The 16,561-nt window shown below is 35.7% G+C and overlaps 1 protein-coding gene across 1 annotated transcript in view; it reads right to left on the reverse strand.

Annotated features, from left to right (window-relative positions):
- The window catches only part of LOC132329967 (adhesion G protein-coupled receptor A3-like), a 255,248-nt gene that overhangs the window by 146,978 nt on the left and 91,709 nt on the right, over positions 1–16,561 (reverse strand). Inside the window, exons 3-5 of the mRNA XM_059851706.1 lie at positions 12,208–12,279; positions 8,344–8,415; positions 583–654 (exon numbers count right to left, since the gene is read on the reverse strand). Of these exons, the coding sequence (XP_059707689.1) occupies positions 583–654; positions 8,344–8,415; positions 12,208–12,279 (216 nt within the window). The remainder of the gene's footprint in view (positions 1–582; positions 655–8,343; positions 8,416–12,207; positions 12,280–16,561) is intronic.

Here is a 16,561-nt window from a genome sequence, read left to right on the forward strand (position 1 = left end):
ATTACTTTCATAATATTATGCAAAAATTCTGGGTTTGGTTCCAGGACAACATCATTGACAACTGAAATAATTTTGAGTCTTGGTTACTGCAGAAATCATACCATAACATACCTAAATTTACTAAAACCCCCTCTAAGTAGAAACATTCAGTATATTCTTTGAAATCTTAGGCAAGTACAATTAATATCAATAACTGGGAAATTTTAGCATAATTCCAGGAAAAATATTTAACATTACTGGTTTTGTGCAATTAGAGGCCTAATAAAATTTAATGCATAAAACCATGGAAAAGTATAAGATTTTAAAGTAAAAAGAAAAAAAAAAAAGGGATTCTAGTCAGGAGAACCAGACTGGGCTGGTCAGGAATGGGGTTGAATTATCAGTGCTATCCATTTTTCTGCAACAGGTAAAGATGGCAGCTCATCAACAGTGAGCCAGACATGGATAACAAAATACTGCAGATTTTATTTTTAGAATGCATCTCTGGAAACAATCCTGCTTGAATTCATATTCAACACTGCTATGTTTATTCTAATGTGCTTCTGAAGTACTTCAGATTACAAACAAAGGAATGATACTCACAGGGCTTTCAGAGCTAGCAGCTCAGAAAAAAGTCCATTCATGAGACTTGAAAAAATATTCCCTGACAAATTCCTGGGGAAAAAAGAAAGCAATTTATTGTTGGTTATAACAAACACAAGAAGAAAAGAAAATTGTTACAGAATATCATTCTCCCAATGCTAATTAAAAAGTTGCTTTCTTGACAATAGTAGAAACATACTTAAATTTGGTACATTGCTTTTTGGTTTTGGTAGGTGACAGTAATATTTAAATCAATTCACACACTCTTACTTGTTTTATTTTAATAGAAGAAATACATACAATTAACTTGGTTTCATATAGAGGAATATTTCAACATATTTAAAAGAATAGAATTTGAGAAAAGAATATTCTAGAATTTGAGTGAAAATATTAATAAAATAATTAGTCAGTGAGACCTATATTGTATTTTTATCGTATAGACAGAATGCCACTTCAAGTTACAGAAACAAAAACAGTGCCTTAATTTAGTAATGTTCCAAAGAATTCAAGCAATTCCTTTAAACAGTCATGAGTTTTCAAAGTGACTACACAAATAGTTTTATTACAAAGGACTTTAGACACACAAATTTTTCCCATCCTTAAATTAGGTCATTTCCATTCTAATTACTGCTCTACTCTTTCTTGTCTTGATGGCTGAATGGCTCAGGCTGAACACTTGCAAGCAGAAGCAATTCACTTTTACATAGTTTAACAGTATTGCTCTGCCACTGCCTTAGTGGTACAAAAATTAAATGCTTAATTGTCAAGTGATAATATCTTTTTCCATACCCATAAACATAAAAATTAGTGCATATCCAAGATTAAAATTTCAGAGCATACGAACTACCTATTTATGAAATACTGATATATCTTCCTTTCTGTCCAGTGCCTGAACACCATGTGTTTGAATTCAAAGTTGGTTACAAAAATTCAGTTATCAGGAAAATTTCAGAGCTCTTCACTGGAGATACGTTGCAGGTATATGAAAAAAAAAAATAGAAGATTGGCAAAAAAAAAAGGTTTTATTACTTTTTCTTTTAAAAGGATGTTGTTATAATTCTTAATTTTACTTCTCTTTTGTCTACAAAGTAAAGAATGTAAGCTAAACTGAAGAGTGACATTCAGATCAGGAGCAATGTGCTTGCAGTGCGAGATCTGTCAAGCTGCAAGGCATCTGAACCAGGTAAAGAACCAAAGTAAGAAAGATGAAACTTGAGAATCCTGCTGAAACCTGTCCAGAAATCTGTGGCTCAATGGATTCAAGTAAGAAGAGAAAATGCTGCTAATTTATAAAGTAGCTTAAGACACTCTTGAAGCAATAACTAATTTCAGTTTTGTATACAACTGAACACTTTAAAATTTCTTGGTAGCTTTAAACGAATTCTGGTAATAGAGTATAAAAATAAACTGGCTCAGCAACAGAAAATGAAATTATTGAGTGATGATGAGATGTGCTCATATAACTGAACTAATTTTTAAGATTTATTTAACAGTGCACCTTTATGCAGTTGTGGTACAAAGCTCTTGGAAGAACTTTCAAGTACCTCTTTAAGTGTGCATATGTCTGAAGGTGAAAATGAATGTTTGCTTGTAGATAGATATTTCTCTACCTTTAATATTTTGGATTTGTCTACAGGAAACTAAAAATATTGAGCATTTCACAGACACATTTAACCTCTTTACTTAAAATTAGATGGACCTACCTATGTGTTTTTTGGATGTGAGGCCTGACAAGGCATATGCTGCAGCAGCTGCAGCAGAAACTGATAACCCTGACATTTACACTGAAGTAAATCAGAAGTGGTTCCAGCAATATGAAAGCAATTCCATGAGTATAAACTGACTGACAGAGGACAGTCAGTAAGTCCTGAAATGATGGATGGGGAAAGCAGTCTGCCCAGTCTTGTCCTTTGCCTTGCCCCCTGCAGTCCAGAAGTTTTCCAATCTGATGCAAATGCCAGGCTCTCCCTTGAACAGCTTGCCAGGCTTCGTATGGCAAAGCAAACAGAGCACAAAGACTGAAGTTTGGTAATTCCTTTTGGACTGAAGGAAAGTTTTATGTCTGGTCAATATTTTAGGAACTGGGGACAAGCTGCAAGTCACATGCACAGTGTACATAGCAGGGTTCAGCAGATGTACCTGAGCACCAGAGGTGCTCTTTGGTGTGGACTGAATCCATGAGCTTTAAGGTCTTACCAAATTCACCAAGACATCAAGCCAGAACTGACCTACACTGCACTAACCTAAAAATTCTTGTGTTCCATTTACAGGAGATGGTAGAATTCCTATAGGATTCCTTTTTACCAAGTGCTGGAGTAATTGAGTTCCTGACAGTGACATCAGCAGAAATCCAGCTATTCAACTTTTCATATTCTTCTGGAAATGACCTGCTTTGAAGTTTCCATACTACTACTGATACTTCGCAGACTAGGATCATGTTCACAGGGCTATGTAAATCAAAATGCAACACATTTCTATGTCCAAGAAACATAATTACAATATTTGGATATTCACCAGTGGAAATAGATTTTTCTTTAACAAAAATTTCAGAAATCTTCTGAAATGACCCAAATAACTCATGTATTTCTGAGCTAATGGAGCATTCTGTAAACACTTATTTTTTAGTGCACATAATTTACATTATATATTAAAATATTGTCAAATATATACTGTTGTAAAATTTCTCCATTTCAGATATCCTAAAACCCCACTCTAGCTTGATTTAGAAGGGTATTTATTCTAAAAATGTCTGCAACATCTTGTTTGCAAGTATTTCAAACATAACAAATTAATGCACTCCAAAGCTCATAGCACTTACTATGCCATTAACTCACTCCATTAATAAAAAGATGTGCTTTCAGTTTTATCAGAGATAAAACATTTCAGTCTTACTTAGAAAGCCCTGAACTTGGTTTTTCATATACCAATACTTGTGCTTTTGCAGAAATTAATAAAGCACTTCTGCCAAAATTTTCAATATAAATGACAAATGCCACAAAACAGTCAAAAAGAGTTACATGTGTCAAAGTACCATTTGAGGCAGAATACAGACAGGAGCAGAAGTATATGAATGTGAAGAATGCTTCCCTCTGAAGAGCAGCATTAAAAAGCAAAAGTCGAATGCAATGCTAACAGATTGATCTGTGCAAAAAAACCCCAAAGTGGGATAGGAGGTGTAAAAAATGACAAGAGAAATACAGAGAGGGCAGGTTACATTCTGTATTTCCTTATTTGCTGAAATGGCACCATACAAAGTGATTAGTTGGTACAATGACATCAAGTCACACAAGATTTTGCAGTATAATATTATCACAAAGCTAACTGCTGCTGATGATTCAGAGACAGGGTGAAGAGTTAACCAGATATAGTTTAATCAAACAATTTGAAGCAATGATAAAATTTGGATTTCAACTTCCAAAGGGAAGAACCTGCAGTAGCTACTTGTTGAAACAGATTTCAGGCTGCAACATTTTGAAACCTGAAAAGATTATTTATGAGGGACTAAATAAATGAAGTCTGGTATATCAGCACAGTGGCATCATCCCAGTATTCCACAGCTCTTAATACTTAGATTAAATATAAACAGAATTAATGTAGATAGCAGCTCCATTACCTAGCTGAAATATATTTGCATACTTAATTCTGGAACAAAGCACTGAAACATTGGGTCCAAAGGAGATTTGGAAGATTTGTTGCATTCCATTATGTCACTCCTAGTTAGAATACATGCACCTCATTACAGCAGAAACACAGCCAAAGGGTAATATATTAGCCAAAAGAGGTAAACTAATATCTTAGAAGATGTAATAAATCTACCCTCGTACTGAGGCACTGCCAGCTGCATTTGTCCTATGACGTCAAAGCATTTTGAAATCATTTTACAGAGTAAAAATCATCAAATCCAAGAAGGTGTAAAAATTAGATCAATCTCAAGGAACATCATCAGAAGTCACTGGCTGCAGGGCCTGTATGAAATTTAAGGCTTCATTAATAATCTTGATTTCAATTTCTGTTTCCTGACCTAGACCTCCTGATTGCAGTGGAGTAAAAGTCTTCTCTACATCATCAAAGGTTGACCATTTCTTGTGGTTTCTGTGTGTCTGTCTGTTTAAAAACAATACCAGATGGTACTACTAATTCATTTTTTCTTTAATCAAGAATTCTGTAGGTTGTCCTGTTCTAAACAAGACTGCACAAAACCACAAAGCCCACTGAAAGGTGTCTACATTATCCCTAAAAGCCCAGGCAACCCTCATCCTTTTAGTGAAGTATTTGAACATGCCCTCCCTGAACTCAGTTTAGATGTATGCATCACATCACTGGGCTAAACCACACTGTGTTAGCTTGGGCCTAGAGCTGATTTTTCAGCTCTAACTCCATTTTTTTTCCCAAACTGAATTAGATTTACAAGATTGAGTGAAACACTGGTGTTATTTTGTTTCACCTGGCATTTGTGCCTGTAAACAGTACAAGAAAATCCCATATTTGTACTTCACAGAAGGCACATGAAAAGATTTATGTCCTTTCTCCTTCCAGTGGACTCACGGCTCTCCCTACTGGTTTTGATAACAGCCTGCAAAGATGCTTCTGTACTTCATCTCTGCTAACATAACACAGGAGAGCTCTAATTACCAAATCAACAACTACATAAATCAACACATATCTATACACCATTATATTTCTCCTTCAGTAAATGGCTGTGAAACCAGTTCCATGTTTAAGAACTTGTCATCTTTTCCTTGTTACAAACACTGATGCTGCACTGAGTAAATGCTTCTCCATAACCTTTCCAGAGAACAGCTTTCTCATACCCCTCAAATGGCAAGTAAACACAATTCAGAGGCATCAGCAGGAACAGAAAGGTGACCTATTGTCTTTTAAACATGTTTAAGAAGTATGGTTCTTTATAAACTTCCACGGCAAACAAACCTACAGTGTTAGAGAAGTACAGGCAGCATCAGTTTGCAGAGCACTAGCAATGACCACTTCTTACACCACAGGCAAATTGAGATCTCAGTCCAAATAATTGCTATCAGCATTAGGACATTATATGAGATTTCTGAGATCAAGGAACATGTGCAGGGGATGTGGGGATGGCAGGGGACAGTTCCTCTTGACTGGGACTGTGGCTGTATTTCTTCACAAAACACTCAGTGACCCAACGAGAGTGGTGGTACTCTTGACTTTGGTGTGGTAAGGAGGACAATCCCTGCAAGGCAGCTCTAGCTTTTGACAGAGCAATCGTGAAATGATTCACTTCAGATGAAAGGATAAGGTAGACTAAACCATTACTAAGCCTCTGATTTCCAAAGGTCAGACTTTTGAAATACTACTACTAATAAAACAAATAAAGTCATTAATAAAGCACTAGGCCACACACACTACAGTGCAGGGTGAACCTATTTATTAGGTCACTGGTAGAAAGCCAATTTTAAACCCAAATAAGAAAAACAGAAGATAGACTAAATGGATTATACAACCAATAGAAGATAGACTAAATGGATTTTACAACCAAATCTTAAATCTTGAAAAAAAATAATTCAAATTTTTAAAAGATCAAAGAACTGGAGAGAAGATAACAGGAAAAGCTTAGCAAAGTGAGAGGAAGACTTTAAAATTTGGAAAGTATGCTAAGACATGATGCAAAAGATGCTTCAACAATACTTCTCTATTATAACTAAGAGATTATTAAAGAGTAGGTATTATATACAGCTTAAATATATCACATTACTATGATTTTTAAGATTAAAGATCTCTTTTTGTGATTACATGATATACTATCTATAGCCACATATTGATTTTTTGCCAATTTCTGATTTGCCATCATTTTTTTCCATTTTTCTTTCTTTCAAAACTCCCTTATAAAATAGAAAGAGGCCAGACTAAGAGGTCTCCAGTTACCAGAATCATAATTTTTTCACTGAAGCATGGACATCATATCCACAAAAGCGTGAAGGACCTGGTGTTAAGTGCATTTACTGTAAAACAAAGTAAGATAATGGACAAGATGGAAAGGAGGGGAGTAAGACATTACTGATGCTCTGCCAAAATGGTCTTCTGAGTGGCTGCATTTAGAGCTTTCAACAATGACTCTGCCTCACAGCATTAAGAGAATGTGACTATGAAATCTGGCAATAACAAAACCAACGTTTGGTCAAAATAAGGAGAACAAGAAGAGATGAACCTTCTTAAACATGAAAGGACTTGTAATTCATTAAATAACATTATTCAAAGTGAAAAAAGTCACTAGAATGCCATGTGGGAGCTACACTTAAGAAATGTCTCATTCAAATTGCTGCTATAAACTGGTGCCTCAGAAGGAAAATGATACAGCGAGATCTGGAAACACAGCCATTTCAAAATGAAAGTTAGACCCACAAAAGGAGTGGATGCAAGAAAATACAAAGTTAATAATGACTGTGTAGAGGGAACTGGTGAGTCTCTATGGTCTTTACAGCTCAGAAAAAAATTGCCAATGCTGGGACAGACACTGGGGCTACCATAAACAGCAGGTATATAGCAAATCTGTCCAAAAAGAAACTGCAATGGTGTGGTTTGCTCAGCCCAGTAACCAGGGCAGTCAGCCTGCACATTGTGCCTTCTCCCAGCATCTCTGGCATCCGTGAAGGGTGTGGAGATACACTGCCACATTCTTTCCTGGGCTTCAGAGAAAAGGGGTGGTACAGCCAAACACTGTCCCAGACCAACTGCTGTGCACTCTCTGGGAATGAACTTCTGTTCTTTGCCACCAAGAGACCTACTAAACTTCTCATTAAGTTTTAAGATGGGGTCTTGTAGATTTGTGAGTGGAAATTTCATATCTTTCTGAGGGAGCATGGATTTGAAGAGTTCCTGTTGAGGCTGTTCCTAGCGATTAGAAACACATTCCATTGAATAACGTGGCTTCTCCATTTTAAATTAAACTTACCTTCCAAGGTAATCTGGCTTTATAGCCACAGTCATGTTCACTGTGCACAACAAAAGCAGAGATAGAAACCCTCAACAGCTGAGCTGGGCTTGTCTAATTTGGCACATCATCTGAGATGAGTAAAAAGAGGGGCAGGTTGCACCTGTTCATTAAGTGCTATCAAGGCTCTTCCCATCATCTGTTCTCATTTGTTTTCATCAGAGAAGACCTGGCATAGTTACTCTCATTAACGGGACCTGTAAGAGTGCCAGACTTCAGCTTTTACCTGGAGTTATCTTGACCTCATGGCCTATCTCTCTAGAAAGATTTCCCTGTTTGTCCAAGGAAATGCCATAACTGGCTGGAAAGGACAAAAAGAGAGTATGAGATTTGTCACATACTATAGGAATGACTATACTATAGGATGCAGTATAGGAATTTATTTCTCATTCAGTAATGAAGACAGAGCTGAATGAAGATACAGGGCCCTCCTGGGCTCAGCCAAATGTCCATTTAAACCAGGATTCTTCCTATGAATTTTCTCTTTACCAGCCAGGAAATTTACAGTCAACTTACTTTAATTGTTTCTTAGACATGCAAACAGAAATTTTATGTTTAGTCTCTTTTTAATGTGGAAATGAAATTTAATTCTTTGCATTTCTGATAGATTTTACAATTGAAATAGAGAAAAAATATTTAAAATATGAACTCATCACAATCAAAGGCTCAGGACAAAACTTTTAGTACAAAACATACAACTTTCTTATAATATAATTTTCTTGCCAACTATACTCAGGTCAGTAATGTGACAGTTGAGACTTCTCTGTTTAACAAAAAACTGGTGTTATACTCACAATTTGTGAAGATTATTAAGTCCAACAAACATTTCTGGTGTTAGGCAACCAATTCTGTTATTTGAGAGATCCCTGAAACAAACCAAAATCCCATGAAAGTTTGAGTCTGTCTTATTTATATACACACCTGCACAGTCACACAAAGCATTTCTATTTTTAATACTTAAGGAGTCAGAGACAAATGAGAAAGAAAACCTTTTCCCATAATGTAACACAACTGAATTAAACAGGTTAAATAACTTTTATATTAAAATTATTGAGCAATATTCCACAAATCATACTGTGACTTCTAACTGCATTAAAATGGGGTTTTATATATATGTAGTAAGTAAAAGCAAAGCAATATTACAAATATACAGAATTTTCCTGATCTGAGTTATTAGCACCTGCAGTTTTTAACTTAGGAAGAATACTATGTATTTTGTTCCATGGAATATTCTGCCAAAACTGAATTTTTCTTTTACTGTTTACCCATGTTTCATCTCATTAACAGCAACCTTTCTTGCTGAAATCACAGAAACCAGAAGGCAATTAATTTTTGAGCTAGTGAGGTCAGTTTTGATAAGCACTTGGCAAGCTCTTAAAAGGGCAATACTGTGGCTTTCTGAGAGCACAAACAGTAAAAGGCATTGCATTCCATAACTTTTGCCTGCAGAAAGTGAAGAAATGTTTTCTGTATAAGCCATAATTGCAACATAGTGTACAGGATGCTTGCAGGAAGGAGACAAAAACAGATATGAGCAACCATATTGGGGTGAAACCAGGAATAATGCCCCTTGGTAGATTAGAGTTTGATTTTTATGTATTTGGTTTTCAAACTTGACCCAAATTTTCCTTCTCACCAAGTATATTTTCTAAAAAATAATTGCAATTACGTAAGGATTTTAAGTGATCACACAGCCAAAAAAAAAGTTAAAATTGATCTGAATGTATTTTTTATTTTAGAATTAGAGGTAGTTTTCTGATCCCTTTACTACATTGTGCAGATTCCATATTTTTCTACTGATACACGAGACCACTAAAGCAACCAAATGGAAGACTAAAGGTTGCAGTTTGGCAAATCCAGTTACTGCTTTCATGGGAACACATTCAATTAGCTGGAAAATGAAGGCAATCTCTTTGGAGTTCACTATGAAGTCGTCTTCTATCAGACAAAGAATATATTGTTGTGCAAGTATATGATGAAATTTCACATTAGAATGAAAATATTTCTTAAATGCTTGTCAAGGATATTAAGTAGAGAACAGCTGAGATAATACTGAGGATACAATATAGGGCATTTATATCATGTTAGCATTATTCTTTAAGTTCTCCTAATAAAAGCTACATTTGAACTCTAAAAATGCAAGTTTAAGACAAATACATATAAAGATGCATCTGCATATCTTTCTATTAGAAGATATAAAAAAAAACCTATCCAGAATTCTTGGTTGGGTAATGCTTTTCTTTTGTCTAGGCAAAGTCTGAACACATATGGAAGAATTGCATCACAATGTGGGGTACAAAATGGGTAGCAAAAGCAGATTTTGTCTATACTAATCAATATAGGTGCATATTTCTTTAAGAGAGGCACACACTAAAATCTTATTTTTACCAAAATGAAAGAATAAACACTATTTTCTCAAAGTTTACTTCAATAGGTGCTATTTTCATAAGAAGTTATATAGCAGTGACTGAAATTTCTGTATTATAAAACATGTTTTCCCAAAAAAAAAAAATTAGCAAAAAAGAAAAGGCAACTTGCTGCACTTTTCCCCAGACAAAGACCTGTTACATTAAGCACAATTCAGTCCATAATGTACAAAACTGGTGTTCCTTTTCAGGACTTAAACATTTAACTTACTAATGCTGACTCACAAAGTTGATGTTAGAGAAAAGAACTCTTCTGTGCTGAGTAACCAAATGCCACAATTTCAGTGATTCATAAATTTTCAATTTCCATTAATTTTGTGTGCACCTTTTTAAGTAAACCCTGGAAACAATTCAGTTTGTCATTCAAATACAAATAATAACAGTTCTCCAAATCATTCACAGAAAACTTTCTGACAGACTGTGGCTTGTCTGTCTGACTTGCCAAAGCCATTTCTCTTGCAGTTGCCCACGTTACATCAGCTTCTGCTTTTCTCAGCATCATTTATATTTTACAAGGGAAATAAAAAGGTGTGAATGTATAGTCTTCAAGTAATTACTGTATTCAGTATTCAACAGGAGCTTACACTATTTATTCCTTTTGCTCTACTGTCTCCTTCCCAACAGTTCCACACTGAAGGAGGGAAGATATTTTCTTGTTTACCATGGAACTGCACAGATTTGCATCAAATGTGGTAGTCCAGCAATTAAACAATTCTGTCTCTAGATTGCTCCCAGAGTTACTTGTTCACATCAGCATATCAGGGATTTTTTGAGATTTGGCATGACAAAACTCAACGTTGCCAACTCTACTGCACTGAAGAGTCTTTTCTTCTCTCTTGTCCAATGCCTGATGGGCTCCCTTCCCTGTATTCCTTACTCCTGGCTGAGCTAAAGGCTCCACCTGTGCAGTCTGTGGATGTGCAGCCCACGACTTGCACAGGTTTCCTGGTTTTCCCACAAGAGGTCAGGGTTGTGTTATTAGAGTGCGCGGCCAAAGCAACGATTAGCGCTCATTTTTATTGTTGCATTCTACTGCTACCCCTGCACACAGAGCCAGGAAGAAAACTTCAAACCTAACGCTCTTATTTATTTGTGTTAAAAATATATACGCTACTCTGGCTTCATCATTATTATGCAACTGGTTCTCTCCCCAAACATGCTAGAACTGGTATTAGAAAACAGAGCTACAGCATGATCAGAGAGAGAAACCTTCTGCAGTGCTCCCAGCACACAGCAGCTCGAGACTACCACACAGCAGAACAGCAGAGGGTTTGTAAAATTATTCTTCTGTTCATTTGCAATCCTTCTCCTCGTCTCAATCTTCGCATCCTGCTAAAATAATCCCTGTTTTCTCATAGGTTTTCTCATAAGACAGCATACACAATGGCTTGAAAAACGCCTGGCATGTGCTGATGGCCTAGTTAGCCAGTGCATGGATATTTGGAAGCTGTCACTTGGAAAATTATAATTAAAAAAGGGTTCATCTCATTTTTCCTCAGGCTGAATACAACTAAGGAGGGTTTGTAGTCCTTGTTAATTAAAAGAAAAATGCCCAGCTGTAGAATCCTACTAACTTAGATATTTTTACCCTCTAAAACATAGTTTAAAAATCAGCCAGTGCTTCTGAAAGTACTGTGAGAACCTTTTCCAAGACAGAATTGCAAGAATGATGGACAGGGAATATACTGTGTAAGATCATGTTTCCTTAGAAAACCATTATAAAAGTAAAAAATATCAAGCAAAGTCAAGGTTGATGGTATGGAAAATGGTAGACAAACTCTACAGTAGGACAAAGCTTCTTTCCTAATAATGTATTTGATAGGGCTGATTTATGATAAAAGTAAAAAAAAAAGTTAGTATAGCACAAACCATTGCTCACACACATCTAAACCGTCTAGTGTTATTTCTGATTAATGTCTACAGTGATATACCATCTGCTTAGTCATTAATTAGGCATGTTTTTTACCTTTGTAGGTGTATTTGTTAAGACACTTACCAGAGATTAAACTGTTGATTTAAATGGAAAAGGTAAAAAAGAAAAGTAAAAAGAAGAAAGAAGGGGAAGAAGGGAAAAAAGGCAAGGTAAATGTAAAAAGCAGAGTGTGTGATTTTCTATTTTACAGCCAGTGCCCTTATTTGATTATTGCTTGGTGGCATATTTGAGTTGCCCAAGGATAGAAATGTCGATACAAACACAATTTTCAGAATAATTCAAATGGAATTAATACTTACAGGCGCTTCAGTTCTGAAAGCCCATAGAAGGCCCCTGGTTCAATTGTGCTGATCAAATTATTCTTCAGATCTCTAGAGAGACATAATAGGAGGAGCAGTTAATTATCATTTTACCTACTTTACCACTGTTATACATGTGGAGTGTGAAATGCAATGCAATTCTAACCTTTATCTGTCTTAGCTTAAAACTAAGGATTTAACTAGTAGCATCAAAAACAGTACATCATCCGCAGTTAATAAAAACATATTTTTCCAAGTAAGATGTTCAAGATTAGATGTTTAAAAAAAATCTGTTTGCTTTAATTCTACTTTTCCTATTTATACTTTTCAAAACAAGCTTACCAGCCATTCTTGCCCCAGGAAAAAATGTTTTAATCAATGAGTGAATGAAATAATTAGTCAGCAAAGCAACAGCCTTTTAGCTTGCTTATTCATTGTACTGTGCACTTTACACTTAATAAATTTCTTGTTTCCACCTGGTGTAGGCAAAGCAGTTGGCATGTGAGACAAACAGACAGGTCAGGTTTCTGTTCTGAAATACAGGCAGGTTCTCCTGTTTGGCAGATTGGTGCTTCATTTTGCACTTGCTGACAATCCAGAGCATTGGCTGTTTTACAGATAAAGAATATTTCACTGGCATTAGTAATCTTGTCGGCTCTTGACACAGAGCTTGGGGCCATGACACTGCTCTCAGCTCAGTCCCCACAGAGATTCACTGCTGAACTGTCTCAAAGACTTTTGCGAGGTGAACCCTGAGGAAATGCCTTCAGTGCAACTAGATAAGCAGGCCTAGGAGACAAATGCTGTAAATTCTTGTAGGCAGTGTTCATCTTCTGACAATTTACAATTCATAGGGAGCAACTGGTGCTCACTAATTTCAGTGCTGATTCTCAGGCTGGCCACTTTCAGAAACTACAGCACATACACTGCTTGACTCTGCCAAAGCATGGATGGATCAACAGACATAGGAATAATCTTATTCATGACTTTTATTTTACTGCAGATAAAATGCACTCTAGCTGAAAGCTTGAGTTCACTACCTGTGATTGGCCTGAATAAGGCAAGATTTCATCCCAAATGTTTATTTCCCAGAAGGATATATTTTATTTTCTAAGTCAAAATCATAAATAAGTATTTCTGCACTTTTCTAGTAATTTTTGCACATCTCTTGAATACAGCTCCAAAAACTTGTGTCTCATACCCATCCTATTATAGCAACAATGTCAAGGAGTGATTTGTCCATAACTAAGATCTGAATTGGACTCTTTAAAGAGTCAAGTTCACCTTTCAGCCTGGAACACTAACAGTCTTTAAGAAGATTTAGGGTTTATTTAAAAATATTTTGAAGGAAGAAGATTTAGGGTTTATTTAAAAATATTTTGTGGTCAAACATTTTCATCTTAATTCCCTGGTATCAGCAGCAGCTACTAGATTTATCTTTATTTGTCTTCATTCACTCAAGAAGTTCTGACCATTTCTTTAACTGTGAGTTTTCCACACTTTATCATAAATAAAAGTGTTTAAACAAAAGTTCTGCACACCTTTCTCCTCAGTCAGCTTGCAAGGATGAGTCATTGTTTGGCAAAAATTAATCTACACAAGTGTTTATTCCTTGGATGATTTAGGGTTTTTGTTCTGTGGGTGAGTCAAAGCCTGATTTTTTTTAACATTGGAATATTCAATACTAAATATTTGTATCTACTCTTTTTGCTCATACAGTATGTTAAATATGTAACTCATCAGGTCAAAGAAGTTATTTAACTTGCAGAAGTAAATCTATATAAAAAGACTGGAAGAATACTCTTTTCATCATGGAACAGCCATATTCTTATAACTCATAAGACAAAGCAAAAACAAATCTCAAGGTTTACAGTGAAGTGTTTACACTTGTAAACAGCTTAAGAGGGATAGTAAATATGCAAATATATGCATTTTAGGCAGGGGAGACTGCCAGTTTTAATAATTAATCTTTATATCAATTACATATATTCTGTGTTAACTGCCAACTCATCTAAATGTTCTGAAATTTGCAATCAGGCAAAGTGATCAGTTCTTGTAGCCAACAGTGGTAACAGCTCAGAACAAACATAAAATAGTCAGGGTAAGTGGCAAACTGTTGACAGGTGAGTTTTAATGAGAGTCAAAATAACCTAGTAGACAAAATGCCTTCCATTTACTGAAATCTTCTATGTTCTCATTTATGGAAACTCTGCCCTGTTTCCCCACAACTTGTAACCACACTGGAAAAACCAGCATAACCCTCAACTATCACCTACAGGGAAAAAAAAGGTCATTTAATGTTAGTAGAAGGTAGACCACCACATGGAAAAGTGTCCATCACTTACACTGTCACAAACAAGACATCTGGCTTCCTTATTTTGGAAATTACACTTAAAATAGGTAGCCCATTTTTGTAAGGATGTTCGAAGAAAATTGTAGATAATTACACTGCCCACAATTCTGGCACTTTCTTAGCAATTAGTATTATTGCATAATGTTTCCACACAATTCTGGCCTAAAAAAATAGGTGTTTCATTCCTTTTGATCCTTTAACACTTCTTTTAATGTGAATAAAGTTAATAAATAAAATTTTTACAACTGCTAAACACCTAAAATTCGTATTTCTGCATTAGGAGATCCCATTTTCTTCCCAGCCACTTGTATTTTTTACTAAATTACTATAATTAAAATATTAAATTAGTTCCTCCCATTTTCTGATTTAGGAAAAAGTTTGTCATATTGAAGCCTTATAGCAATTAGAATTAACTTGCACAGAGCTAAATAAAGAAACCAGAGTTTAAATTTGGTTGTATGTTTACATTTTTTCCCCCAAAAGCTACTGCTGAGGTTTGGCAAAAGGTCATGATCCAATAGAAGCCAAAGAGCAGCCCAGGCTGGACCACACACATGCACTTATAGCAGACAAGTGATTTTATCATCAACCTAAAGCAAGAGAGAAGGGAAAGAACCCCAGTATCATAATATTGAATGACCACAGTGTGACCCAGTTGAAGTCCCAAAAGAAAGCATTTTCTAACTAACAGTTATGATTTTCCATCATTTCTGATGCTGTATTCTAACTTGAAAGTATCTATTCTGAATCTGAACGACGTGTCATTAGTGGTGTGGGAGTATAGACCTGAAAATAAATCAAAACCAAGTGCCATGTACAAGTACAGATAGAGGGAAGCTGCATGAAGTTAGCTATAGTCATAAAAACTGCAGCACTTATAGCCCGGCTGCAGAGCTGCACAAAATCAAAATGGGAAAATATTTATTGAACTATGTTTCCCCTAATATCATCAGAGCTGCTAGATAAACTTCCTGCAGGGTAGTCTGATCTTAACTTGACCTAAATAGGTAGAAGAGCAATAGGGAATGGACTGTGTTATCATTAAAAAACAATCTCAAATGGTTACAGAGGAGACTTTCCTTTTCACCTGCAAGTCTGAACTGACATAAATTACTTACAACCATTAAGCTCTGTCTTCTTATTGGTAGGTATTTGCAAATAATAGGCCCACAGGTAAAAACAATCAAGGATTCCTTTACTAAGAAGCACAAGCTCCTGGAAGTTTATCAATTTACACATTAAGCTTTCAAGGGACTTCTACATTCTTAAGAAGAACCTTAAGAAAAATTGCTGACTTGAGGAGGGGAATTTGTGTTTGAAGCATTCACTCCCTGATGGCTTAGCTGAGACGTAAGTGAAACAAGAGCAACAGGCTACTAATGGGACATCACAAGAACATTTAGTAACTACTCCAGGCCTCTCAGCTACTAGACATCTTCCGTGGTCAAACCCCTGATTATCTGAATGTATTCTTGAGATTCTTGATGCTTCAAGGTCAGTGTGTGCACTTACACAGTACAGAACATAGTGGGGAAAGGTTCACTGAAGTCTAGACAGTCTGTTAACAAAAGAATCACTTTATCTTAAACTGTATTCTGGTGTTTTGTACCAACATCTTTGCCTTCAGACATTGCATATTCTTTCTCCAACTTACAATATAAGTACTGTAGGTATTTTGAATACATATTCATAACAAGAATATTCAACTAATTCCAGTACTTTGTTCAAATTCCTGACATCGATACATCTTTCATAAAAAATTATAGGTTGTACCAAGAGGACATCTGTGTTTAGAAAGCTGTCATTATGGTGCTGCAAACTTTCCAAAAAAGCTCTGAGAAGAGCAATCAGTTGTTGAGCAGATGCCAAACACCAATGAAATATGACTGACTTTCCACATTTTGCATACTACTATGAAACAACAACAACAGCAGACAAAAAAAAATAATAAGGTCACATCTTCCACTTCTTTCTCATGTGAAATATTACAGCTAAACTAAA

This window comes from Haemorhous mexicanus, chromosome 7 (assembly GCF_027477595.1).
Source record: "Haemorhous mexicanus isolate bHaeMex1 chromosome 7, bHaeMex1.pri, whole genome shotgun sequence".
Lineage (NCBI taxonomy): Eukaryota > Metazoa > Chordata > Aves > Passeriformes > Fringillidae > Haemorhous > Haemorhous mexicanus.